The 26,144-nt window shown below is 62.7% G+C and overlaps 1 protein-coding gene across 1 annotated transcript; it reads left to right on the top strand.

The window, feature by feature from the left end:
* Positions 1-830: 830 nt before the first annotated feature.
* AMZ1 (archaelysin family metallopeptidase 1) lies at positions 831-24,610 on the top strand. The gene is made up of 7 exons (XM_025416122.3): positions 831-1,224; positions 16,779-17,299; positions 18,574-18,741; positions 20,941-21,069; positions 21,387-21,556; positions 21,987-22,163; positions 24,031-24,610. The coding sequence occupies exons 2-7, from the start codon at positions 16,996-16,998 to the stop codon at positions 24,589-24,591; spliced, it is 1,509 nt and encodes a 502-aa protein (XP_025271907.1). The 5' UTR covers positions 831-1,224; positions 16,779-16,995; the 3' UTR covers positions 24,592-24,610.
* The last annotated feature ends 1,534 nt before the right edge of the window (positions 24,611-26,144 follow it).

Here is a 26,144-nt window from a genome sequence, read left to right as displayed (position 1 = left end):
CTTGATCTCATGCATCTGGGGTCAGCTAGTAAGTTGTTTTGCGGTGGTCTCAGCTGGCATGGCCTAGGCCCCCTTTGTTCTCTCAGCTCACAGCAGGCCGGCCCGGGCTTGTTCTCATTCTGTCACTACAGCCTAGGAGAGAACAGGCAGAGGCACACAGCTCCCTGGGGGCCTGAACTCAGAACTGGCCTGGGTCACTTCTGTCATCTTTTATTGGCCGAAGCAAGTCACAGACAGGCTCAGACTCAAGGTGGGATAGACGCTCCACCTCTTGATGGGAGTTTCTGCAAAGGGCACAGATGGTTCAGGGAAGGGTGGAGACTTGGGGTTGCTTTTGAGGTTGTTCTTCCACAGAGGGGGAGCCCTGAGACCTTGCCCCATGGAGTCAGCCTCCAACAAGATGGGAGGCTGGGCCTTGGTGTTCACAGAGCTACTGACCTGCCTAGGATAGGCCTCCAGTGGGCCAGTGGGGACAACAGCCCTATCTTAGGACACAACCATGAGCTCTTTGTGAGCCAGGCCCGTGCCTCAGGCAGCACTGCAGCAGGCACGGAAGCTTTGTTGAATGACTGAATGATCGAGGTCAGCTCATGTCGTACATAGCAAGAGGAGGTCCTGAACTTCCTTCTCAGGGTGCAAGCCTAGTTCAGGGTTGAGGGGACGTCTCTACTCCTGGGAGCACACCCCCTGTGCCTGCCTGGGAGCCTGAGGGCAGAGACCTCGAGCCTCATCCCCTCCGTGGAGACTGTCTTCCCTGCACTTGTCTGTTCCTGTCAGAGCCAAGATGTGTCGCCATGGAAACTGCTTGGCAAACACACCAGCAGGCAGAGGCGGCAAACAGCAGCTCGGGCGCCTGTTGCAGCGAGGGTGGCGGGGATGGCATGAGCGAGCGAGCGAGCGAGCACGCCTGGCTGTGTGTGTGACCTGAGTGTGTGAGGGCTCGGGGTAGTGTGCAGGGAGGGCGGACGGCCCGGGTGTGCACTGTGCACGTGCGCCAATGGGGGCAGGTGTGTCCGTGCGGGTGTGCTGGGAGTGCCACGCGCAGACAGGGCGTGTGCAGGGGTGGGGGTTCATGTGCTGTGATGCCAGGCAGCACGTCCACCTGGGCTGAGTGCTCGGTAGGAGCTGGGCGTCGCGCTGGACGCCGACGGGAACAAGACCCATGTGGCCGCAGCCGCCCAGCCTGTAGCACGCCATTCCGGGCCGAGGACAGCCACTGAGCGGGTAAGCGCGCGTGAGGAGGGCTTCTGGGAGGAAGTAGTTGTCGGGGAAATGTGGGGTGGGCGTCATCCTAGCCGAGGGGGCACGGGGTTCCGGGTGGGACCCAGGGCCTGGAGGGGGCTGGGGACGGGGAGGCGGGCGGCAGGGGGTGGGGCCAGAGCCCCCCGGCGCTGCGTGGGGTGGCGACTCCATCCCAGGCTGGGAAACCCAGGTGAGGGTTGCTGGATGCCTTCTAGGGAGAGGGACCCCAGGGGTAGAAAGAGGGCAGTGTCTGGAGCAGCCAGGGGTGGGCTGACAGACGCTAGGCGTGGGACGTGGTGGGCGAGGTGGCCACCCCAGGCGCTCCAGCGGGGACGGCTGGGCTTTACCAGGGGGAAACCTTGAGAGGCTTCTGGGGGGGCGCTTGGCTTCCTCCAGGGGTGGGTGTGTGTGGCTCGGAAGGGGCCACGGGAAGCCTGAGCCGTCATGCAGGTGAGGCTGGGCAGCCCGGCCCGGGGCTGGGGACGGTCCGAAGAGATTCTGGAAGTTGACCAGAGGCTCCCTGGGGACAGTGGGGGTGAGGGAGCATCTACTGGGATGGGAAACGCTGAAGGGAGAGGGCTGTGGGGGCGGGGGTCGCCTACAGGTGCCGTGATTGTGGCCCCAGGAATGTCCCACGAGGAACCCCCATAATGAGCTCTGAGCTGGAACAGGCCGGACCCCACAGCTGCCGGGGGCTCCAGCTCCTGTAGACCCCGGCCCCTCCAGGCTGGGTGGATGTGGGGGGTGCAGCACAGCCAGCAGGCCTGTCTAGAAGAACCCAACCCCAGGTGGGACTTCCCTGGCACCTCAGGAAGCCCGCCCGGGGCCTTGGCACCCACTCCTGGCTGCTGTAGGCTCTGGGGCCGGGTTGTGCGTGTGAATGCAGTAGGGGTTCATGGCCTCGCCTAGGAAGGGGGCCCTGCAGTGGGGCCACCTCGTTCCGCAGCCTCCCTGCTCTGGTTGGTGGGAGATGCAGGCAACCTGCTCACTGTGGCTCTGCAGCCTCGTCGTGTCAGGCCGATCCTGGCCCCCCTGGGACCCCTCCCCTGCCACCTACCCTGATGGAAGCCATCCTTTTGTGCTTGCTTGGAGAAGCTTCTGGACCACGGGTTCCGAGGACTCTCACTGGCCTCAGAGGCAGGCCCCCTCACAGGCCTGCCCAGAGCTGCCCACCCATGTACCCACCCACTGGGGGTCTGCTCCCCACTGGCCTTCAGGTCTCCTCGGGTCTCCCCTTCAGAGCAAGCAGGGGGCCAGGTGCGCCTGACAGGAGGGTGAAGGGTACCCCAAATCCTGACAGCGTGACCTCAGGCGGTCCCCCTGGCAAATCGCTAAACCCTAAACCTTGGACACTGTGTCCCACAGAGATGAGCTGAGTGATGTGTGTGTGCCAGCTGTCTTGGGGTCAGACACCTCCTGGAGGGCTGGGCATTGCTGCCGTTCCTGCCCCGTCAGCCCTACAGCCACCCGAGCCGGGTGACAGATGGCTGATAAGTAGGATTCCTTACTCTGGTTGAGGAAATGGGGCTGTCCAGGGGCCCCACTGTCACGGCTGAGCACGGGTCAGGCTTAGTCCTGGAAAGCCCTGCTCTCTGCGCCCTGCGGGTGGAGCTGTTGCTGCTGCTGCTGGGGCCCAGGCGCAGGGCCTGTGGCTACCTGGAGCCCAGGTGGGCCAGCTCGAGTCCCGACGACCTTGATGGGGACAGATGTCGCCAAAGTGTGGGGGCTGCTTCCCCAGGAGAGGGCAAATGTTCCAACAAGGGTCTGCATGTGCCCCACTGTTTCTGTTTCTCTGAGAAGCAGCATGTGGGGACTCCCTCTGGTCCCCTGACCTCCCCAAACCAGGAGAGGCCAGAGGATGTGCTGGAGAGAGGCAGACACAGAGAGGTGGAGGGGACGTTGGCCAGAGCAGTCCTGGGTACCCAGGACCCCCACTCTCACTGTGGGCATGGCTGAGCCTGTGGGGATGGGCCGTGTGCTGCCACCAGGAGGGGCCGGGCCCGCGTGGTGTGTTGGGGGGGGGGTGGTCCCCTGGCCCCAGCTGGCCTGGCTGCTCTCTGGAGGGCACAAGGCTTTCTGAGCCTGTGTTGCAGGGAATCCTGATCTGGAGCTGAGGGTGGCCCCTTAGGCTGGACCCCTCACGCCCACCTGTCCCACCTCTACCGCCAAGGTCTTCTGTTCCCCCTGTGCCCCAGAGGGCCCTCAGCCAGCCCCGAACAGGAGATGGGGGCCCCTGGGTGCCCCATGGGGCCTGGTGCAGGGTGGGCATTCTGCTGGGCATTCCGGGTAGCCAGGCAGGAGGGTCCTCGGCTTTACCTTGCATTCCTCTAGTGAACACAGCTCAGCTCCGGAGGCATTGCTGGGACCGGAGGCCTGGGGACACTGAGGCATGTGCAGGGAGCGCCCCCCCGGGGGAGGGAGCCCTGAATCCACGTCCCTGCCCCATTTGAGCTGACCCCAAGTCCCACAGGCCATGGGGGGTCCTCCTGCTGCCTGGGCCTGGGCTTGGCCCCCCGGTACCTCCCACCTGAACATCACCTGCCTCCCCGCGCTGCTCCCAGGTGACCTAGTAAAACATGTGACCGTGCCCGCGGGGGCCATTTGTCCTTTTGGCCTTTGTTCCAAGGCCCTTGACCACCTCCCCACACCCCGGCCCCCGGCCCCATGTAGCCCTACTTCCGTTCTCGAGCACCCCTGCCAGGACTTTCAATTCCCCAAAGGCCCCGTCCACTCCGACGTCCTGTCCACACTCAGGCTGCCCTCTGGCTGGCAGGACCCCCTTCTCTGCCCCAGACCCCAGCTCCCCTCGTCCCTCCCCATGGCACAGGCTCGGCAGCGCGGTCCTCCGCCCTCCCTCCTCCCGTCCCTGCGGTGCTCTGTCCACATTCGCCCCTGTCTGCGCCAGGGGACAGGACGACAGCGCAGAGGGGCCCGGCCCCCCGGCCCCCCGCCCGGCGCCTGGCACAGCCCCTGTCCGAGCACCTGTGGAATGAACGCGCTGCGACCACCGCATGAAACACGTCTCTTACTCTCTTGTTGGTATCAGTTTCCTGAGGCCGCCGTGAGGAATCCGAGGCGCAGGGCCTCGTTCAAAACAGCAGAGATGGATGCTCTCGGCTCCCGAGGCCGGAGGCCCAAGTCGAGGTGTTGGCAGGGCCAAGCTCTGTCCAGAGGCTCCGGGGAGGCTCCGCCTCAGCCTCCAGGGTCCCCTGGCCTTCTCCCTGTGTCCTCTACCCTCTGTCACTGATGAGGACACCTGCTTCTGGATTTAGGGCCACTCTAATCTTGGGGTGATCTCATCTTGAAATTCTTACCTTACTTCTACAAAGATGCTCATTCGCAGCAAGACCCCATTTGGGAAGGAAAACGGCAAGAGGCAGGTGCAGTGAGGTGGGAGCGTCCCCAGACCACAGGGCTCTCTTCCGCCAGGTCTGCCCAGGCTAGAGAATGGCAGCGAGCACAGAGGTGGGGACACTACCCTTTGACCATCTGGCTGAAAATGTAGAGGAGCCCGCATTACTGCCCATTTCTGGGACTGGCTCTAACGAGGTGACTTCACAAGAGAAGTCTGGGGTCTGAGACGAGTGTGTCCCAGGGGCAGGAGGGTGGCCCGGGGCCAGATGTCAGCAGGCTGCCGATTCTGGGGGACCCGACACTGGGTAACCCCTGACTCAGAGCAAGGGAATGAGCAACTGAATGAACAGGCCCTCATCTGATTTCCAATTTGAGGCACTCAGTGGGCAGCTAGAAGGGGTGTCCTGCCCCGGCGGTAGCGGCTCGGAGGGGGTGAGTGGCGGGCAGGCACCCACAGGGCCCTTCTCGGGCTCCCGGTTCTTTAACCTGGAAATCCTCAGCGCCCTGCACATCAAATGTGTATTAACACCGGGAGCCAGACTCTGCTTGTAGAGATTTATCCCAAGGGGGACATAATCAGATACGTGTGCCACAGAGATGTGTGGAAATAAGATGAGTACATCAAATATCGAGGAAACTGGGAACAAACAACATCCCAAACCAGGTGCACCAGCCATGAGACAACATACACAAGGTGGGGACGCCCATTCCCGGTCGTTGACGAGGATGGCGCTACGCAGGGCAGTCGCCCGCAGGACAGGATGTGGGGTGCAAACCCCTCCAAGGTATATTTAGACATGGAGCAAAAACATCATCTGGAGGATGTCTGGCAAAAAGTTGAGAGATGACCTCTCAATGGTCGCCTCACAGGGTTTCCTTTGTTTTCCTTTATTTTTCAGAAATTTCTAAACCTACTACAATGGACATTTGTTGTCACATCATTTCCTAGGGTTTAAGTGAGAAACTCCCTTGCATTGTTGGGGACCGCGATGACAAATCCCTCAGCCATCCCATCCGTGGGGGCACTTGTTTCTCCAGAGCGAGGCTGGGCAGACGGGTGGGCGGGTGGCCCGGGCGGGCCTGGGGGAGCTGGGCTCGGGAGCCCCCCTCCTAAAGGTTTCTGGACAGAGAAAGGGCAGCTTGGGGAGAATTGGAGCCCGGAGCCGTAAGGCCGGCCTGCAGCTGAGGGCTCCTTCCTGCACTTGGCGCCTGCTCCCAGCTGGGGGCTGCGCACGGACCGGGGAGCCACACCGGCCGCTGGCTTGGGGGCCCCGGGGGAGCCGGGATGCCCTGGACGTGGGAGGAAGGGTGGCCTTGTGCCCAGAGTGTGCGTCTTAAGGACGGAGCCCCTCCCTCCCTCTGGCCAGCTCCCCTGCCACCAGCCCCAGGCAGGAGCCTCGTGGAGACGGCAGGGGCCAGCCAGGCTGCCCACCAGGGAGGAGCACCGCCGCCCAGAAGTGCGGGAGGGAGCTCCTTCCCCAACTACAGGGGCCAAGAGGAGGAGGCTCTTCCTGGCCACCCAAGGGACCTTTGGGAACCTGGGGGAGGCCCAGAGCCCAGCGCAGTCAGGACACAGAATAGGGGCTGCTGGAATTAATGGGTCTGTCGGGGCCCCACGGATGGGAGGACGGATTGCACTGGTCAGTTTGCCCTGCCTGGCCTGCTCTCCGTGCTCTCCTGGGTGGCGGCACACAGATGGGCTCTCGCCCAGACTCAGGCCTGGGAGGTCAGTGCTGTCAGGAAGGAGGCCTGATAACCTGGCGCTGTGGGCTGGCGGAGGGCCGCCTGGGAGGAGCACCGAGGAGGGAGCACCGGGCTTCCTGGTCTCCTGGTTTGGAAAGCTCAGGGTACACCAGCCACATTCACAGCCCAAAGAGGAGCAGGGTCCGGGTGCACTGGCCCTCTGGGGGCTCAGGGGTCCCCTGGAGCCAGAAGGGAAACTCCTGCGGGCCTCTGGCTCACCCTGTGGGAATGTCGTGCCAGGGCGATCCCTCCGGGTCCCTCCGCAGCTGTGCAGAGGACCCTGCCACACACCTTCCGTGTCCAGGCTGGGATGGGCTCTGAGGGCAAGCGCAGAGCTGCTTCCCTTGGGGCCCAGAAAGCTGTTTTCCCTCATCTTTAATGGGATGCCAGCGTTGCTGTGGGTTCTCTGTACAGTTGGGGGACCTTCACCAGGGGATGAGATCACCTCCAGACCCCACAGCCCAGACTCCAGCTGTGGGCCCTCCCCCAACATCCTCCACAGTGCTTGTCCCTGGTCCTTCCTGGACACGTGGCTGCGTAGACAGAGGCCAGGAAGGGTGCAGGGTGAGGTTTCGGGAGAGGTGCGTGTCCACAGCATGCTGGCCTGTGGCCCAGACTCAGCGTCCCTCCCGCCGCCCCTCACTGAGGCAAAGGCATCCTGAACAAGTGTCAGACTTTGTACCCCTAGACCTCCAATTTACTTTCTCCCATTAGCAGTTCGGGCTGTGAGATGTGGCACATTTGCTGAGGAATAATGGGCCCCATCTCACTAATCTGCGTGCGGAGTGTGGCCCCGTGTGCAAGCACGGGGAAGCTCCCGGATTCCAGACCGGGCAGGGGTGCTGCTTCCTGCTTGCAGGAGCCCCGATGGGTGGGGCGCCAGGGGCCAGGCCGGAGCCCGGGAGGGGACAGGGTGATGCAGGGCCCAGTTCCCTTGCCTTGGAAGCTTCTGCTGCATACACCCAGCTATTCTGGGTCCCAGATATCCTAGGGCTCCCCAGCCCGACACTTCCAGGGCAGGTGGCCTAAGAGCCGCTGAGGGTCAGCCAGGTAACATGGCCCCAAAACATGGGCTGCATCTGTGTCATCAGTGTCCTAGGTTCCAGGGTCCCGACGGGTCTGGAGGCCTGGAGGCCTGGACTGGGTCTTCACTCCCTCCCAGTCCTGGCTCAGTGGTGCCAACAGATGTTTGAGGGAATACATGACCGTAGTTTGGACACTAATGAGAGAGCTACAGTAGGTTACACTCTCATTTGACAGCATGAAGTGTTTCCCCATCCGGCAAACACTTACTGAACACCTGCTATGTCCCAGGCCCTGATGCGGGTGCCAGGAACAGGCCGGTCTAGTCCCCGCGTGGATTTATGCCACAGAGGGAGGGACTCGTGATGAGCCCGCAAATGCAGGGAGACCGGGTTCAGCCTCACATAGCCGTATGAACTGTGACGCTGGAGCAGGCTGAGCGGGGGAGATCGGGAGGGGTCCGTGCACGGGGGCCAAGGAGGCCTCTGCAGGGCAGCCTGAGCCACGGACCCGGTGCCAGGGCCATGCAGGGAGGAACGTTCCAGATGAGATAATACACCCAGGAGGAAGACTACAGTGACCAAGCCGGGTGGCGTCTGGAGCTGCGTGAGGTCAGGACGAGAATTGGAGTTTGGGACTAGACGATGCGATGTGTCTTTGGAGCCGCACAGACCTGGGTTTCGGTCTCAGTGACCATTTATAGGCTGTGCGACTGCAGCCCCCTGAACCTCCGCTTCCCCATCTGTAAAATGGGATGCCAGTGCCTCCTTCCCTGCTGGGGTGGCACAAGCATTACCCGAGGTGACCGCAGCATCCAGCGCCTGGAGGACCTGCGCCCCTGAGCGGACACTCAGCGTGTCTTGTGCTGTGGCAGGGGTGCCCACACAGAGCGCCATGTGACTGTCACAGAGGCCCTGTGTGGCCAGCGCTCTGCAGGCAACATTAGTGGAGTGAGGCCCCCACGCCCTGTTCTGCGGAGCCAGGACCATTGGCGGCTCCGTCTTGCAGGTAAGGAAAGAGCTGAGGCGGGGAAGGACTTTCCCTGGCCTGGCAGCCCGAGTAGCAAGTCCAGACATTTGACCACTGGCGCCGTGCTCAGGACGTTCGTATGCCTCCCTGGGCTTGCTGGGAAGTCTTTACAAAATCCTCCAGATGGGACCTGTCCTCGGTCATAGCTCTTAGGGGGGGCAAATGGCAGAAGTGCCCTAGAGTGCACTCAGGGCCGCGGTGCCTCCGGCAGCTACCAGGGTGGCTCCGTCGAATCTAAACCATTCTCCGCTCTGTACGGGAGACCTGGGTCTGGGCCGCATAAGGGGAGCGTGCAGGGGGTGCAGGAAAGGTGATGGGCCTGTGGCGTGAGCTGCGTTCTCTCTCAGGAGGGGGGGTGACCCAGGTTGGGGTCCTGCGCCACTGTGGGTCCCCGTGCTGAGCTACAGATGAGAAGGAAGAGGGAACTGTTAGCAGTGGTCTGAGAAGCCTCTGTGGCCCCGGGAGCTTCCCTGCTGCATCTCATAGGCAACCCCCCTCCCCTGGCAGCCCGGCGGGGTGGATGCTGCTCTAGAGACAGTGAAGCTTAGGGCAAGTGATGATTCAGCGACAGCTGAAGGGACCTCTCCCCCACCTGCATCAGGGCCTGCCCTGCCCCATGGGAACGGCCGGGGCCATGGCCTCCAGGACGGGCATGCTGAAGCCCAGTAACCAAAGGGGAGCTGTGGCGAGCGACAGGGCTAGCAGACCCTGCGGCGTGGTGGCGGGACTGACGGGATCCCAGTACTGAGGATGCCCTGCCCCTGGGGACCAGCCAGCACTGAGGCCAGGTCGCCCTCCAGCGTGAAGACCACCTGGGCTGCAGGCAGCAGGCTGGTATCCCGGGGTCACGGTGCTCACGCTCCAGACATGAGTGCACAGTGCGTGCTGCTCCCCAGGCACCGCTCGGGCTGCACTGAGCTGGGCTCTGCCCTCGGGGGCTGTCGCCGTCCCAGCCTCCTCTCAGTTTTTCATCTATAAAGTGGGGGTGCAAGAACTCAGGCTCGTTAAGAGGTTGAAATGAGGGGATATGGGCAGAGCACTCCGTGTGCTGTGCCCGGCACAGAAAAGTCCTGAAAAATCATTACATTCGTATAGGCGGACTGCCAAACGATGGGGAAGTTCCAGGGGGCGTGATAACAGAACTGGACTGTGTGTCATATGCTGGTTGTACCCCCGCATTGCTGGGGTGACCCTGATGCCTGAGTGCTGGCTTACCTGTCCCACCTGGAGCCTTCCCGGGGGCGGTGCTCCTTACCTGCCCCACCACCCCACCTGGGGCCTTCCCTGGGCCATGTGGGGCTTACCTCTCTCACCTGTTTAGTTTCAAGAGCTCAGGCTCCATCCTCCCCCCTCCCCTAGCTATTTCTGGGAGCGTTGGGGTGTCCCAGGTGTGCTCTGCAAGCACTCAGCAGAGGTCAGTAGCCATGTCTGGGGCCAGGGAGCCCCGGCCAGCCTTCTGCCCACTGATGACCCCAGTGGCGGGTAAGACAGCTGCAAGAGGGGGTGTGGCGCCCTCGGCGGGAGCAGCCTCCAATCCCGCCTGGCAGCCCCATCACACTTTCCCCCCTGGCCCCACCTCGGTTCCTGCCCCTGTGCTGACGTCATGCTGCCTGGGACCTCCTCGATTTTCGTGGCCCAGGACTAGTGCCCACGCTGCCCTAGGCTGCGCTGCTTGTGCTGATTCCCAAGGGCGCAGGGCTGCGAGGTAGGGATGGGGCGTGAAGGCCATGGGCAGCACAGGGAGGGGGGTAGTGGGGGCATGAGGACCCAGGGGGAACCGGGAGGGGGGTCCCCCGCGGTGGGGAGGCCAGGGGCGTGGGGACCGCCATGCCGGGTGCCCTGCACCGCATCAGCACCAGAGCACAAGGCACAGTGTTGGGGCTGGAATGTCCTGGCTGCGCTGCAGCGCGGGTACAAGCACGCAAGCCCCGAGGACGCCCTGGCAGCGGTCTACCCTGCTTGGTCCGGGGGAGGAAAACCTGGGTCCCCCTGGGGCGGGAGGTGGGGAGTGTGGGGACTGCGCGCCGGGAGGGTTTGGTGCAGGGCTGCGCTCTGTGGCTACCGCCAGGACGGCAGGACTGGACTTCCCGGCCGGCCCCTCAGGCCCCCGCAGAGAGGACACCCTGCCGCGCAGGGGATCTGGGAAGGGACGGGGCTCAGAGACCCCAGCAGGCCACCTGTGTCCCAGAACAGAGTGACCCTGCCCCTGCTGCCCATCAGTGTTGGAAGCACACAGGCAGTAACGGAGCTGGAGCCCAGGGCGGGAGGCGGAAGCAGGGCACATAGCCTGCCCTGGGGTGGGAGGTACCCCGAGAACCTCTCCCCAGCCAGAGGAACCTCGGGGACCACCCCTTACCACGAGGAGGCTCAGTTGGCTGTCCACCCCCCCCCACCCCCCCGCCATCCCCCAGGAAAACAGGGCAGCACGCTGGGGGCAAGAAGAGGGTGTAGGGTTACTTAGAGATGCTGGAGTTAACCGCCTGCTGGAATCCGGATGCGAGTCCTTCCCTGCCCTTGTCGCAGGGAAGGGTGTCTGGAGTCCAGGTGTGGGCTCGCAGGTGCAGGTAGCGGCGGGAGGCCCGGGTCTGGCACGGGGCCCCTGGTCTAAGCCCCCGGTTCCCCTCCTAGCAAGTGGAAGCCTTCTGAGAAGCCATCACATCTCGTTCCGCGAGGGGCGGCTCTAGACACCTCGAAGGCTCGCCCCCAGCTCATGAATGGCGCGATGCAGCTGCTGGGATATTCTGCAGAGCGAATTCAGAATAACAAGAATCAGAGCCTGCTTTGTCACCCGGAGGCTGGGGCATCTGTCCAGTCAGACGGGGGGAGGTGGGGGCAAGAGCCCAGGGCTTTGGGGTTGGCGGCCTGCCCTCCATCACCTGGCCAAGGAGCCTGCTGTTGCTGCTGGCAGACGTCCCTGGGGAGGAAGTGGCTCGGACCAGGGTGCTGCCCCAGCAGAGGCTGGGAGAGGGGAACAGGGTGCGCCAGGAGCGGGGGAAGAGGCTGGAAAGGGTGGCCAAGGCCCCAGTGTTAACAGCTGCTGCGCAGAGTCATCACTGTCTTTGGGAGAGGGCAAGTCCTACCCCCTGCCTATGGTTGCCTCCCCTGCTTCTGAAACTCCTTCAGCACCTAAGGGTCCAGGCTCCGTCGTGAGGCGTGGCTTTGAAACCCGGGCTGGCTGCCGTCCAGCTGCGTGGCCCCATGTGAGGCCCGGGGACCATCACAGCACCTGTGACATCCCGCCTTAGTGAGGCTCGGATGGGAGGATGCAGACGGAGTGCAGGTGCGTCGGGCGCCCCTCGTGCTTAGCCGAGACCCTGCCCGGTAAGCAGGAGCTGGTGGCAGAGGGTGGCAGAGCCAGATTCACAGCAGGGAGCCCAGCTCGGGAGGTTTCCCTTCTGGATCATTCATCACTGCCAGGAGCACGGGTTGGCAGTAGCGGAGGGCTGGGAAGCGCCTCCCCCCGGCTGCAGCGCCCCGCCTCACGACACCCCTGCTGCCTAGGACCCAGGTGGGCTGGGGTCAGTGCAGCAATGAGCTGGCAGGACAGAAGTGTCGGGGGGCTTCTCTCAATGACCCAGGAAGATGAATGAGGGACTTAAAGATGCTTGTGCCTGAGCTGGAGGCTCGGGTCCCGATGAACTGCCAGCCTGTGTTGGTCCACGTGGCCACCCCTCCCAGGCCCTTCGGGCCCCCGTGCCTGGTGGGCCAGGGGCCTGTGCAGGGCAGGGCGCGTGGGGCTCCACCAACTGGCTCCAGGCCCATCTCCCCGTGGAGACACTCGTGGGTGTGCAGGTGTCTCAGGGAAGAGGATTTGGGGAGAACCACCCAGTTGTTCTCAAAGTACATCCTGGGGACTGTACGCTGGACCTATGAGGTCAAAACTGTTTTCACAACAATGCTGAGCAGTAATTGGCTGTGTCCTCATGAGTGTAGGTGGGCTTTCCCAGAGGTCACGTGAAGCGACGCATGGGGGTGTGCTGGTGGCGGTGGCACGTTGTCCTGTTTCACACATTCCTCAGTTTTAAGCTCAGATGCAGTAAATGTTGACAGCTACAGCCCACGTGAGCCAAAGCTCCCGGGGGTCCCCGTGGTCAGTCCGTGGGTAGAGGCCCCAGGAGGGGGACACGGCTGCACGCCAGGAGGGCCAGCCTCCTTCCGAGCCGCCCACCGCATCTCCCGGAACTCTGGCGCATGGGCCTGTGCCCACGGCTCCCGTTTGCACGCCCTCTGGGCCCCTCCCGTGCCACGTGACTCAGTTCTGTACGGGGGGTGGGGGGTGGGGGGCAGCTGAGATGAGCCTGAGATTCACAGTTTGGGTCAGAGTCACACCTGGGACAGACATGGTGGCAAAGCCCTTGAACTTTTAGTACAAAGAAGGCATCCTTCATTTCCCGGGGCTGTGCCTGGGCTCGGGCGTGTGGGGGCAGAGGTGCCCCGAGTGGAGTGTGTGGGGGAGATGGGAGAGCGTGTTGCCAGAAAGGCCCCTTCAGGGTGGGAGGAGGTCCCGGGAGTGAGGCCCAGAGTCAGGGGCAGTGTAGTGGGGGGCAGGAGAACCTCATCTGAACCCTTGTAGCTGTGCGTCCCTGGGCTAGTGGCTTCCCCTCTCCGAGCCTCAGTCTCCTTGGCTCCTCGGTGGGTGGATACTGGTGAATACTGGGAGCTATGTTTCAGGTAGTGGTGGGTTCAGATGAGATGTTGGGTGAAAAGGTGAGCTCGAGGTTTACAGGACGGAGGCCATGGTTGGGGGGAGGGAATCCCGGGGGCTGGGTCGGGGTACCATGAAAGCCATGACCCAGCCCCTCCCGAGTGCCTAGAAGAGCCCCGGGCTGCAGGCTCTTCCCCAAAAAAACTAGTTTATAGGCTGCTCTCAAGGACGGGACGATCCCAAGCGGCTGGGACAGCAAGAGAATGATTCAGGGGTACGTGCTGGAGGGAAGCCTCAGGTCTAGCTGGGTGCCCTGAGGGCGCTTGTGGATGGAAGGTCTGGGGAGAGGCAAGGGCGCTGGAGCAGGGTCATAGGACCCACATCCAGAAATAAGCCTGCGAGGTGCGCGTGGGGTCAGGTGCTCAAGGCAGCGCCCAGCTTGGGGCGCCACCTCCTCCCCCCCATGGGTCCAGCCTTGCACCGGGCAAGGTGGATGGGTGTTGCCAAGCCTGCTGTCCACGGGGGCGCACTGAGGCACAATGGGGTTAAAGGTCAGAGGACCAGGTTCATTCCGGAGCGCCAGCTGACATTCAGGGCACTCCCTCATCACTGAGTGCCCCCCTGTGCCTGGCCCCCGGGGTCCTGGATGGCCAGCAGCTCACAGCCCACCTGGAAAGCTGCCCAGAGGGTCCGCGTCCACACAGCACGGTGCATGCTCCCCCTCTCGGAGGAGACCGGGAACACGCACATACAGCCTGCCCCCCGCATCCCCCAGGGCCGGCCAGAGCTCTAGGCATAGCCTTATTCGAGCCCATCTCCTCGCCCCCCCGCCCCCAACACCGGTCTCCCCACTGTCCCTGAAGCCACCCACAGGGCCTTTGCACCTCCTTCCCTTGGGACACTTGCCCCAGACCGCCTAGCGCCCCTTCTAGGCTGCCGCTCGGACCTCACCTTCTCACCGGGCCCCCTGCCCTTCTGGCCGCCCTGCCAGCTCTCCGCCCCTAACACCCCCTACGCACTGTTCCCTCTTGCCTGGTACTGTCTGGCCCCCGAGGGCCAGGGGCCCCCCGTGCCTGTTTTCTCCAGGGGAGCTGGCCAAGCCCTACTGTGGGCAGGGGCTCACGGATTGTCCGTCCAGTGAACCAAGGAAGGAAGGAAGGAGCCCAGGTGTGCCCAGTGCCGGGCCCTCCCTGCCGCCTCCGGGTCCTTCCGGCCGCGTGGACAGCCTGCCCGCTGGGGCCCTTCCCCAGCCCGTGCGATGGGGTCCGTGTGTTTGTGCATCTGATGTTTCTTCCTCGAGCCAGGTGTTCACCCGGGGGCAAATGGCTGTGCTGAGCTGGAGTCTGGCGGTGCGGACGGGGTGCTCCTGGGAAGGTGGGGCCCTGCCGCTCCGGCCAGGGGACCGGTGCAGGTGCATTCCTGCCCCTCTGATTCTTGCCACCTGTGGGCCTTTGGGGACAGTTAATTTTAAACCTGCTGTGAGTCAGCTGCACCCTCTTGGAAATGCGGGTAGCAACTGTATCCACTGCCCTGAGGGCTCAGGTGGAGGAGCCCCGCCTGGAGCTTAGGGGTGTATTTGCTGCTGACCCCTTAGCCCTTCAGGGCTGGAGGGCTTATGTGTTGGTGAGACCGTTTGAAAGCAGTTTGGCCACACAGATCAAGATCCCTTAAACACATGGCGTCTTCTTGTCTGGGAATTTCTCCTGAGGACATAGAAACTCAGACCTGGGTACCAACATGCTCATCACTGTGTTTTGGGGGCAGCTAGTTAAAAATAGCACTTATTATTATTATTATTTTTAAGTAGGCTCCAGCCCAGTGTGGTGCCCACCACGGAGCTCAAACTCACGACCCTGAGATGAAGAGTCAGACGCTTCACAACCTGAGCCAGTCAGGTGCCTCCTAAAATGGTATTAAAAAAAATTTCTTTTAAAAATTTTATTCATTCATGAGAAAGAGAGAGAGAGAATGGGGCAGAGACACAGGCAGAGGGAGAAGCAGGCTCCATGCAGGGAGCCCGACATGGAACTCGATCCCGGATCTCCAGGATCACGCCCTAGGCTGAAGGCGGCGTTAAACCGCTGAGCCACCCGGGCTGCCCTAAAATGGCATTTTCTTTCTTTCTTTCTTTCTTTCTTTCTTTCTTTCTTTCTTTCTTTCTTTCTTTCTTTCTTTCTTTCTTTTTTTTTTAAAGATTTATTTATTCAGAGAGAGCGCGAGAGAGGCAGAGACACAGGCAGAGGGAGAAGCAGGCTCCATGCAGGGAGCCTGACGTGGGACTCAATCCAGGGTCTCCAGGATCACACCCTGGGCTGCAGGCGGTGCTAAACCGCTGCGCCACCGGGGCTGCCCAAAATGGCATTTTCTAATAGAATGTCTGAGAACTTGGGAAAACACTCATCCTATATGAAGTCAAAAGGATGTGAAGCTGCACGTGCCTTGGGACCTGATGACTGTAAAACATACACACGGAAAGAAAACCGTGCCGCTGTCTGTGCTGGGGCCTCCGTGGGTGCTCCGTCCGGTGGGATCCCACCTCGTGGGGACCCTGGAAGGTGGGTCGGTGTACATACAGCCATCCACTACGCAACAGGTAATAACGAAAACTTACGAATGATACACGTGTGTACACGCGTGTGTTTGTGTGATGTAGGTACACATACACGTGTGTACATGTGTGAGTGCGTAGCTAGAAATCTTTTCCAGGTGAAAAGATTTTTAAGTTGGGGTGTTAGCCAAAGGGAGTCTGGGCTCATTTCTTCATTCTTCCCACAAAAACAAGGCCTGTTCCTGTCTTCGGGTTTTGCAGCACCGGCTTGACTTTCTAACTGAAGGGTTGGCCAAGCCCGCTCGTGCTCCGCCTATTACTTGTGTGTCTTTCTCTGGCTTCCTTCCTCGTCACCTCCCCCTGCCCTGCGGGGCTCCCCCTGCCCGTGGCGTGCGCCTCCGGACTGAGACAGGAGCCTGGCGTCCACTGGTAGCACGGTAGCTTTTCGGGGTGTATGTGGAGGGGAGGGGGTGTCGCCTCTGAGGAACACAGACAAGCCAGTCGGCGCCCTGACTCGGAAGGAAGACTCCAGGCTGTGAACGCACTTTGTCCTGCTCTCCCGGCCCATCTGTCCCAGCATCTCCTCTCCCCGCCTGGCCTGTTCCAGCCCTTAAAGCGCTCTTTGTCGCTTGGCCACGTCTCCCTGTTGACGGCTCTCCGTGGCTGGCACGCGTGCCTGTGCCCTGCGTGTGCCGGGAGACCCCTGGGTCTGGGCGCTGCACAGCTGGGTCTCCCCCACGTCCTCCTGGTGGCTTCTGGCTGGCCTGGCGACTCGGGGAGCAGGCTTCTGTCCCCAGGCATGCGGGACCCCGCCGGGAAGGCCTGTCTGTAATTGGGACAAAGAGGTGGTGTGGGGCCCCGGGCGGTGGGGTGCACTTGGCCATCACAAAGGGGCAGGAACAGCTGGTTTCCTTCTTGGGGGGCGTCCTTGGGCTTTGCAGGGGCTGGTCATCCTTCCCAGGCGCCCATCCTCCATCTGAGGGGGAGTGGGCGCCAGGGCTCTGTGGACAGGCTCCCTGTTGTGGGGTGGGGGGTGCCCCTTCCCCAGGCTGGAGCCGGAGCCCAAGCACGGGGCCGGGCTGCTCCAGGAGGAGGACAGGCCGTCTTCCCGCCCTGGCTGGCTGCGAGGGCCACGACCCCGCGTGCTCATCACGGCCCGTCCCCCGTCCCCCGTCCCCTGTCCCCCGTCCCCAGGGTGCTGCTAGGCCTGGACGCGTCCGTGCCCTGCTGCGGTGCTGCGGAGACCCGACGCCGGGCAGCGCCGGGAGTCACGGGCCGTCTGCCCAGCCTCTGTCGGAGGGAGCCTTCAGCCACTCCCATCGGCCTGCAGGAAGATTCGGGAAGAGCTCGTGGCCGTCCCCTGGGGGGTTCATGGGCAACAGCGGGGCTCCCCGGAGCGGCCAGGCGCGCCATGCTGCAGTGCAGGCCGGCCCAGGAGTTCAGCTTCGGCCCGCGGGCCCTGAGGGAGGCCCTGGTCTCGGCCGACCCGGCCCTGCGGCAGCTCTACACGTCGGCCTTCACCCCGGCGGAGAGGCTCTTCCTGGCCGAGGCCTACAACCCCCAGAGGACCCTCTTCTGCACGCTGCTCATCCGCACGGCCTTCGACTGGCTTCTCAGCCGCCCCGAGGCCCCTGAGGACTTCCAGGCCTTCCACGCCTCCCTGCCGCCCCGCAGGCAGAGCCCTGCCCGCAAGCACATCTACCTGCAGCCCATAGGTACCGGCCGCGGGCCCGGGGGGCGGGGGGCAGCCTGGGCCGTCAGGGCCTGTGGGGGAGCCGGGCTCTAGATCTGAGCCCCAGCTCGGGTGTCTGTGCCCAGGCCCCAGGCGGGCCCTGACGTGAGGCGGGGTGGGACCCCGCCAGTGGGCTTGGTTTTGGGGGTGGCATGCAGGGAGGCCCCCCTGGGTGCGGGCTCTCCACCCACCCTGACTCAGACACTGGTCAGACAGCCCAGGGCCGTGGGGCCTCTCGTGGCTGTATCACCAGCCGCCGCACACAGGGGTGGCCTCATCCAGGCGCGGTGCTGGGGGCTTGTGTTAGGAGCAGCTCGGTCACAGGCAGGAAACAGGCCGGGAGAGGTCACTTGACCTGCCCAGGACGCAGAGCTGGCGATGGGTAGGGGTGGATGTGAGTGCTGGCCTGTGTGACCCCGGGGCCCTGCTGGGGAGGCCTGCTGGCCGGGTGCTGGGGAGGAGGCGGGGTGGGCCAGCCCCCGTGTGTCTGTGTGCTGAGGGCGGGGCCCCGGCCTGGCAGGGAGGGTACCTGGGGCAGGTGTGGTGCCTGGCTTTGCAGAGGAGGAGCAGGCCCGAGCTGGGGACCAGCGGTCTGCAGGCACCCCTCATGCTCCATGGCCCCGTGGCCCGTCTGCCGTCTGTGCTGGACGTGCTGCCTTCACACAGCTCCCAAACCATCCACTTCGTACCAGCGCTTCCCACGCTCTCATGAGCAGACGCACGGGCATCTCAGGTGGCCTGTGGCTCTGCATTTCCAACCAGCTGCCACCCAGGGACTCCCAGCCAGTCCCAGGCCGTCCTGGCCTCTGCTCTCGGTCTGCTCCCCTCTGTCCTCCTAAAATGCAGCCTGGTTGTAGCTCCCCCAGGGGTGCCTCGCCCGCCCGCTGAGCCTCATCTCACCTTCCCGGAATTCCACTCTGATCCTGCCAGGCTGGCTCTTTGCCCCATTAACCCCAAGGGGCCTCTGTGACCTGTCTCGGCTGCCCCTGGCCAGCCCCGGGGACTGTGGCCCCAGATGAGCCCCCACCCGCCCCCTGAGCTCTCCGTCCTCCAGACTTGGGTCACCTGCATCTTTCTTCTGGGCATTGGCCTTTCCTTCCATCTCCCTCCTTTTATGTGTCCCTTTACAAATGTCTGTGTGCCCAACTCTGCGAAGGCAGGTCCAGTGGTCCGTGCTGGTGGGGGTTCTGGGGTGCGTGCTGGGGTGCTGGGCGCCGGCAGGGGGCCCAAGCGGCTGATGGGCTGCCCTGCCCCCAGATCTGAGCGAGGGGCCGGCGGGCGGTGCTCTGCTGGAGTACCTGAGGAACTGCACGGAGGCCTTCTTCTTGGGCTTGCAGGTCAGATGCCTGCCCTCGGTGGCCGCCGCGTCCATCCACTGCTCCTCACGTCCCAGCGGGGACTCGGACAGGCTCCAGCTGCACACAGGTGGGTGAGCGCAGTGGGGGCGGCTCTGGCCAGCATCGGCGCAAAGCTCTGCCACTTGGCACAGGGCCCTTTCTGGAACACAGAAGGTGGGAGGAAGATGCCCAGGAGAAAGAAGGAATCCCTTTCCCCTTTTTTTATGTGGAAACCTCTATTTCCCAGCCTTGTGACGGGGAGGGCTAAAACAAAGCTCACCTCCCCATCCGGCTGAGCGTCCGGAGACCTGACCACCAGCCTAGTGTCCATGGGAAGCCCCAGGGCGGGAAGAGCAGGTGAAGCAAGCCCTTTGGGGGCCACCTGCCACTTTACAAGATGTCACTCTAGCCTTTGGCCTTGTGTGTGCTCAGAAGACCCCTCCCTGCCCCGCCAGTCCCCGGGGTTACCGGCAGCTGGAGGGCAGCTGGGGGGAGGGGCACAGATGGACTGGGGAGCTTTGGGATGTGTGGGACACCCAGACTCAAGTCTCAGGGGTCTCAGGACGGGGCTGGGACTCAGTCTGGAGGCATCTGGTGGTTTATGGGCTGTAGGAAGCCCCCAGCCGGCTCCAAGCGGAGGTGTGTTAATCCTTCCGCCTCTCTCCTGTATCTCCCCTCTCCTTGTACCCCAGCCACGCTTCATTCCCTTGCAGCTAATCAATTCCGCAACTGCACCAAGTATCTGTGATGCCCGCACACCAGGTTCCTGACCTCAGTTATCCTACTTTTGCATTTCTGTATTTCCTAGGGGATTCTTTCTCAAATGAGTAGTGTCACTTTTTTAAAAATACCACTTGCCTGCTAAAATTTAAGCTCCGTATTCATACCCACGCACGTAGTTGCTGTGGTTTGTGGTTTATCTGATTCCACCGTCGGGAGCGCGCTGGTCGTCTTGCTGCCTGCGTGTCATGTTATTTTTCATTGTTAGCTGGACATCTTAACTAGAAAGTTAACTTTTAGAAGAACTCGTGGCCTGGGATGATGTGATTTGCCCTAGGGAGGATTCTGGTTTTCCTCTGCCCAGCATGCGTGGGTGCTGCCTGAGATGAAGGTGTGCAGCTTTTCTGGACGCCCGGAGCCCTGGGAGTCCAGCCCGCATCCTTCCCTCCTCCCAGGAGCAGCTCAGCCTTAGCTGCCTGCTGCAATCCTCTCCTGGATCTAATTTCCCATCAGGTCTCAGATTTTTTTTAAAAAGTCGTATTTGCTGAGATACAATCCATGTATAATGAAACTCTGCCTCTTGTAACAGCTCTGTGACCTATGACCCAGTCGCCACGGTAATCAGATATAGAAAAGCTTGCTTCGTGTCCCCCTACCCCATAATGTGCAGAGTGACCCCTGTGGCCCACTCTGCCCCCACCTAGGATGCTTTCAGTTCTTATCTTGTATTTCACTCAGCTTGTCTGGTTATCTTCGGCAGGAGTGCAGGTCGCAATCCCTAGCGCACGTTAGGGGAGTGGCTGGCATGGAGTTTTCAGGGGACTCTTGGTGGGGGCAGGTGCCATCCTAATGGTGGCAGGTTCTTTCCTGCATCCCAGGCTTTGGGGTTCGGCCACTAAGACCCTCTCCCGGTCCTAGACCCCTCTGTCTGGAGGACACAGCGCTGCTCCAGGGTTGGCTCCTGACTGCTGCATCTCTGTCCACACACCTCTAGTTCTGTCTGACCCTCTGTCTTCTTTTCTAAGGACTCTAATGATTGCACTGGGCCCACCTGGATAATCCAGAATAACTTCTCATTTTAACGCCTTCAATTTAATCATGTCCACAAAGTCTCTCCCACCATGTGAGGCAGGACATTCACAGGCCCTGGGAACTAGGATGCAGGCGTCTCTGGGACCACTGCACTTTCCCGTGAACACTGGTCCCATTGGTCAAGAGGCCTTTCTGTCGTCCCCACTCGGATGACTCTGGGCCTCTCAACCACCATGACCAAACCAGCTCTCCTGAGTTTTGGAGATGGAAACTCCGAGCTCTTACACACATGACCCAGGCCTCCTGACCCTGAGGCTCAGGCCTGCAGCCCCTGCTCCACGTCGTGCGGTGTGGCTGCTTCGGCTTCTCTGCCTCAGCCTGCCTGCTTCTAGTGGAAGGTGGCTAGCCTGCCCCTGACTTTGGGAAGGCCTGGCTGCAGGCAGAGGAAGAGGGGATGATGGGATTTGCCTGCCCTGAGCCTGGGGCCAGGAGAGGGGGCCCCAGCCGCCTCCTTACCTTTCCTCTGCCCTCCCAGACGGCATCCTGTCTTTCCTGAAGAACAGCAAGCCGGGTGATGCGCTGTGTGTGCTGGGCCTCACGCTGTCCGACCTGTACCCCTGCGAGGCCTGGAGTTTCACCTTTGGCAAGTTCCTTCCAGGACATGGTGAGCCAGCCCCGCCAGCCCCTGCCTCAGCTTGTGCACGTGGGGGGACCGCCCTGGGGCGCAGGTATGGGGCAGTATGCATGTGTGAGCATCCCCCAACCCCGGGGAAGAGGGCACACTATCTAGAAACATGCATCCCCACAGCCTCCTCTTGGGCCAGGGCAATTCCTCAGGCTCTGGCTTCTGCCTCAGTGCGCCTTCATGTGGGTGCGCCAGCAGGGCCAGGCCTTCGGGATCTGTGTGCATCCTGAGGACGGGGTGGCTTTGCTCCCAGGCTCCTCGGGTGAGGCTGCCCTGTGTCTCTCGCTTCTCTCCAGAAGTGGGCGTCTGCAGCTTTGCCCGGTTCTCGGGGGAGCTCCTGCAGTCGGGGCCCAGCGCCTCTGACCCAGCCCTGGCGGAGGGGGCTGCAGATGGCCCTGAGACACCCATGCAGGATGGAGGCCAGACCCTGTGCTTCAGCGCCCTGGGGATGATCCAGTGCTGCAAGGTGGGCCGGGGGCCAGGGGGTGGGCTCGGGTGCTAGGAGATGGGACAGCAAGAGGATGGAAGGCCTGGGGCTCTGCTGATCCTGGGTCTATGCTAAGGACGCACCGACAGCCGTGTCCAGTCCTCACGACGAGGGCCAGGCTTTTGAGCATAGAAACCAGGGCCAGGCTCAGAGCTGCCAAGGCCTTTGCTGAGCTCCCTTGGCTGTGAAGTGGCAGGATTGGGATTTGAACCTGGGTCTGCTGCCCAAGCTCCCGGCAGGGTGGCCTCTGGGTGCCTCTGCACAGAGATGCCAGTCTGTGCCCTGTGTAATCAGGAGCGGGGACCCAGTGCTCCCCGGCCATCGGGTGCCCCGGCGGGGCCGCCCGGGGACTCGGCCGGGGGTCGGGCTCAAGACTGTGAGGGCAGAGGTGCTGTGCCGTCTCCCTCAGGTCACATGCCATGAGCTTTGCCACCTCCTGGGCCTGGGGAACTGCCGCTGGCTGCGCTGCCTCATGCAGGGGGCACTCAGCCTGGACGAGGCCCTGCGGCGGCCCCTGGACCTCTGTCCCATCTGCCTGCGGAAGCTGCAGCATGTCTTGGGCTTCAAGCTCGTCGAGAGGTACAAGGTGAGTGGCATCGGGGCAGCCAGCCCCTGAACAGGGCAAGGGCAAGTCCCAGCTCCACCCCTCCCACCTGCTGCTCCCCTCCCATTGGGCCTGGCACATGGGCGTCGGAGGGCAGCAAGTGGCGTGTGGGGTCCTGTGCGAGAATCCGCGTAGAATGAACAGACCCCTGGGCCAACTTCTTGGCATCCTGCTCAAGTTGGGTGGCACATCATGGCCCTAGCCGAGCGCCTGCCACTCCCAGCAATGGTGGCCGTTGCCATCAGGTTGTACCAGGACGGACAAGGGGCAGATGGCTTTTATCTCTCAGGCCACAAGAGTGAATACCAGCGAGCTCTGGGTGCTGGTCAGGTGCAGGGGGGCGGTGGGGGGCGTCCTAGCGCTTCCTGCGACTGCTCAGGCCCCCTCCTGCATCACAAAGGGCCCGTCTGCTGCCCTGCACCTGCCCCGTTGCTTCTCCCTCCTCCACCCCCAGGGCTGGCCTCTCAGGAGGAGGAGGAGGAGGAGGAGGAGGAGGAGGAGGAGGAGGAGGAGGAGGAGACCCAAGCTCTCTGGGAGGTCCCGGCCCAGCAGCCAGGCCAAACCGGCGGGGCGATGCTGCCCTCTGCTGTCGCCTCCAGGTGCTGCCCGGAGCAGGGTCCCCAGGCAGGCCCAGGGCCCAGGGCGATGGACCAGGGTCTGCCCCCGGGGAGGAACCCCATCCTAGGGGAAGATGGCTTTGCAAAGGCAACCTTAATTCTGAGTTCAGAACCCAAAGGCAGGTGGTTGTTATTAAGGCCCATCAACCAAATTGCTTTGGCTTAATTTTAAAACCAAAAGTTTTTGACCTGAAGCTGTGTTTGAAGTTCTGGGACACCCCCTCTTGGAGGCTGGCAGCCTGGGTAGCATGAGGTCACTCTCTGGGGTCAGGTCACGGCACCAGGCTCCATAGGGGACAGGTTCTTGGGCACCGCTGGACGGGGAGGGCCTGCATTTCTCACGGGCTTCTGGGGTGCTGCTGGGCGGGGACCCCACTGTGAAGACAGCCGAGCTAGGGGGCTGGGTGGTTCCAGGTCCCAGAGCTGCCTCCCCGTGTGGATCTTTTCTGAGTGACTCTGGGGAACGGCCAGCCCGACTGGAGAGGGGATCCCACCCTCAGCCCTGTGGAGGGCAGACGCCCAGGTGGCAGCGGGCTCAGGTGGGGCGGCTGAGGGCGGGCCCGAGGGTGCAGCTGGCACGGCTGCTGTGCGTGTGAGGTGACAAGGGGCCGGCTCCCATCTGTACAAAGCACTGGGACCCCACTTGTATCTTTCCTCGGGACTGTGTTCACCTGACATGGCTTTCGTGGCTTTGTCCCTCTATCTTTCCACACACACCCCTGCCCAGGAAGAGCCTCACTCACGTGATCGTGGAGGTGACCTCATGGTGACAGAGGGCCTGGCCACGAGCGGTCCCTGCTGTCCCTCTGGACCAGTCAGCAGGGTGCTGGTCAACACCTGCTAGAGACCCAGCTGCGGTTTGTAGTGTAGGTGATGCTGGAGGCAGTGTTGGGAAGGGGCGTCCACCATGCAGACCCCAGGCAGGGAGATGAGCAGAGGTCGGAGCGAAGTCAAACCATGTAGAAAGGGAGGAATTTTGAGTATTTATTGCTCTTAATACAGTTTGAGTTAAATTATGTAGAGCTTACGATTAAATATTAAGGGTCAAGTTGAAGAACCAGTGTGCGCCGCTCCTGAGAGTTTGTGCATGGGCCCTGGCAGCAGAGGCCTGGGGGCACCCGGGCCAGCGGGGGGCCCTGGGGTCCCCCGGGAAGGGGTTGGACCTCCTGGCAGCGCTCTGGCTTGGCGGGTGACCGAACACAGAAACCCCAGCCTGCATCTCTCCCTCCCAGAGACTGTACGCCTGGACTCAAGCAGGAACTCGGCCGCGGCCGGGCCTGGACGCAGGGGCGCCGTCGGTGGCGGAGGACACCCCGCCCTGCAGCGCTGACTCGGGCCTGAGCTGCGGAAGTGAGTCAGAGCCGGGCAGCAGCCTGTCGGAGCCTCTGACCCCCGACGCGTGGAGCCACAGCTTCTCGGTGGGGCCGGAGCTGGAATCTGAGGACGGGCTGGGCTCCCTGGCCATCCCGGAGAGCCCGCCGCAGCCCGGACCCCCGCGCGAGGCCATCGAGGAGCACGGGCGCTGGCTGGCGCTGTGCATCCAGGCCCTGGAGAGGGAGGTGACGGAGGAGGAACTGGCGCAGGTGGACGCAGCCGTGGACGCCCTGGCGGGGTGGGAGATGTTCACGGGGCACCTCCCAGCCCCCAGGCCGGACCTACCCTGTGGCCGAGACGGCACAGGCCTGCGCCGGGTCCTGGGGGGCACGTTCTCCTCCCTGAGGAGGAAGCTGAGCGCGCGCAAACTCTCCAAGACGGCATCATCCCCCTGTCGCTGGAGGGCGGAGGAGAATTAGTGCGAGGGTCCGTCTGTCCCCGGACTGGGTGTCCTGCGCCATGCGCCCCCGGGGCCCAGGAGGGGAGCTCTCTAGGGAAGCGGAGGGAGATGAGCTGTAGCCCTTTGTCTGGGTCCCAGCAGAGGGTCCTCAGGCCCAGCCTGGCCTGCGCATCCCTCTCGTCCTCCAGAGCTGGAGCCCGTCTGTGCTCCCCAGGGGAACGAGGGGCCGTGGGGTAGGGCACTCAGGGCCCTCGGAGCCTCGGCTTCACACGGCATCCCCAGGACTGCCCTGGAGCCCTGGAGGCCGTGTCCCGGGAGGCCTGGCCTCTCCCCACAGCCGCTGCCAGGAAGGGTCTAGCTTACGGAGGTGTCCGAGACCGCCACCTGCTGCCACGTGCTGCCACCTGCAGTGGTGAAAACTGCGGTCTGCTGACAAAGGCGGCCTCCAGTGTCCGGTGCTTCAGAGCCTCTGGCTTCTTCACGGAATTTTTGGACTTTTTCCGACGAGGGCCGAGGCTGAGGCGGCCAGCCTGCCTGGGGGCATCTGTGTCCCTTTGAGTCTGTAAAGCCGTGCTGCTTGTACTAGAAGCTCTGCGGTGCACGCACACTTGCTTGTCCTGTCCTCGTTCTCAAGTACCCCTGGCAGCTGCAGGGAGAGAAGCTTCCAGTTCCTAGGGCAGAGCTCCTGCAACATGAGGAGGGTGGGCACAGCTCCTTCTCCCTCCTGGAAAGAGGCAAGAATAGGGGTGGCTCATACACTTTGTGGGTAGCTTACAGTTTGGGGGCTTTTTAAGGACAACAGTGCACAGTATGATCCAGATTTAGGAGCCCCGCCCCCCCAAGCCCCCAGCAAGCAGGCCAGAAGCTTCCTTATAATCTGACGTCAGGCGGGAGGGAGTACAGGGTCCCAGGCCTGCAGAGGGCTGGGTGCAGATGTGGTCTGCAGGTCTGGGTCTGGGCTGCTGAGAGCATCACAGTGACCAGGAGGTCACTGCTTGGAAGACGGGGGCCCACGTGGGGGGCGGGGGAGGTCCTGTCACTGCAAACACGTCACCCAACCTTAGTGCCTTAGAGTCCCAACCTTCTGCTTAGAGCTCAGGAGTTTGCCCTGTGGGCAGAGCCTGCAGGAAGGGAGGCCCCCGGCCTGATGGGAGCAGGACCGCAGAGAATCGCTGGCACCCCAGCGCCCCAGCACAGTCCTCAGCCAGGTTCACGGGGTGGTGCTCCGGGTCCCCCCTTCAAGGGTGGTGATGGCAGCAAGTTCTGGTGGAGCAGGGCCGCTGCCTGGATTGGCCGTCATGTTTCCTCTATCATGTTAGCTAAGTCCCCGTTTGCTTCCATCTTCTGCAAAAGGTGAGTGAGTCTCCAGCCGGAAGTGGTGGTGAACCCCGACTCAGAGGTTGGGAGGGGGCGCTCAGGGCCGAGCCTGCGCCCTGGGGGCACCTGCCTGGGAGGAAGGGCCCCAAAGCTGACGATTCCCCTGTCACCAGCTGCAGACAGAGGGCAGTTTTAAGGACAGCTGCTGGGGGAGCATTTTGAGAATAAACTTTTAGGCACTGAGGTTCCTCTTGC

The sequence above is a fragment of the Canis lupus genome, chromosome 6 (genome assembly GCF_003254725.2).
Source record: "Canis lupus dingo isolate Sandy chromosome 6, ASM325472v2, whole genome shotgun sequence".
NCBI lineage: Eukaryota > Metazoa > Chordata > Mammalia > Carnivora > Canidae > Canis > Canis lupus.
Note: the sequence above shows the minus strand (reverse complement) of the source record. Positions and strands in the feature narration are given on the sequence as shown.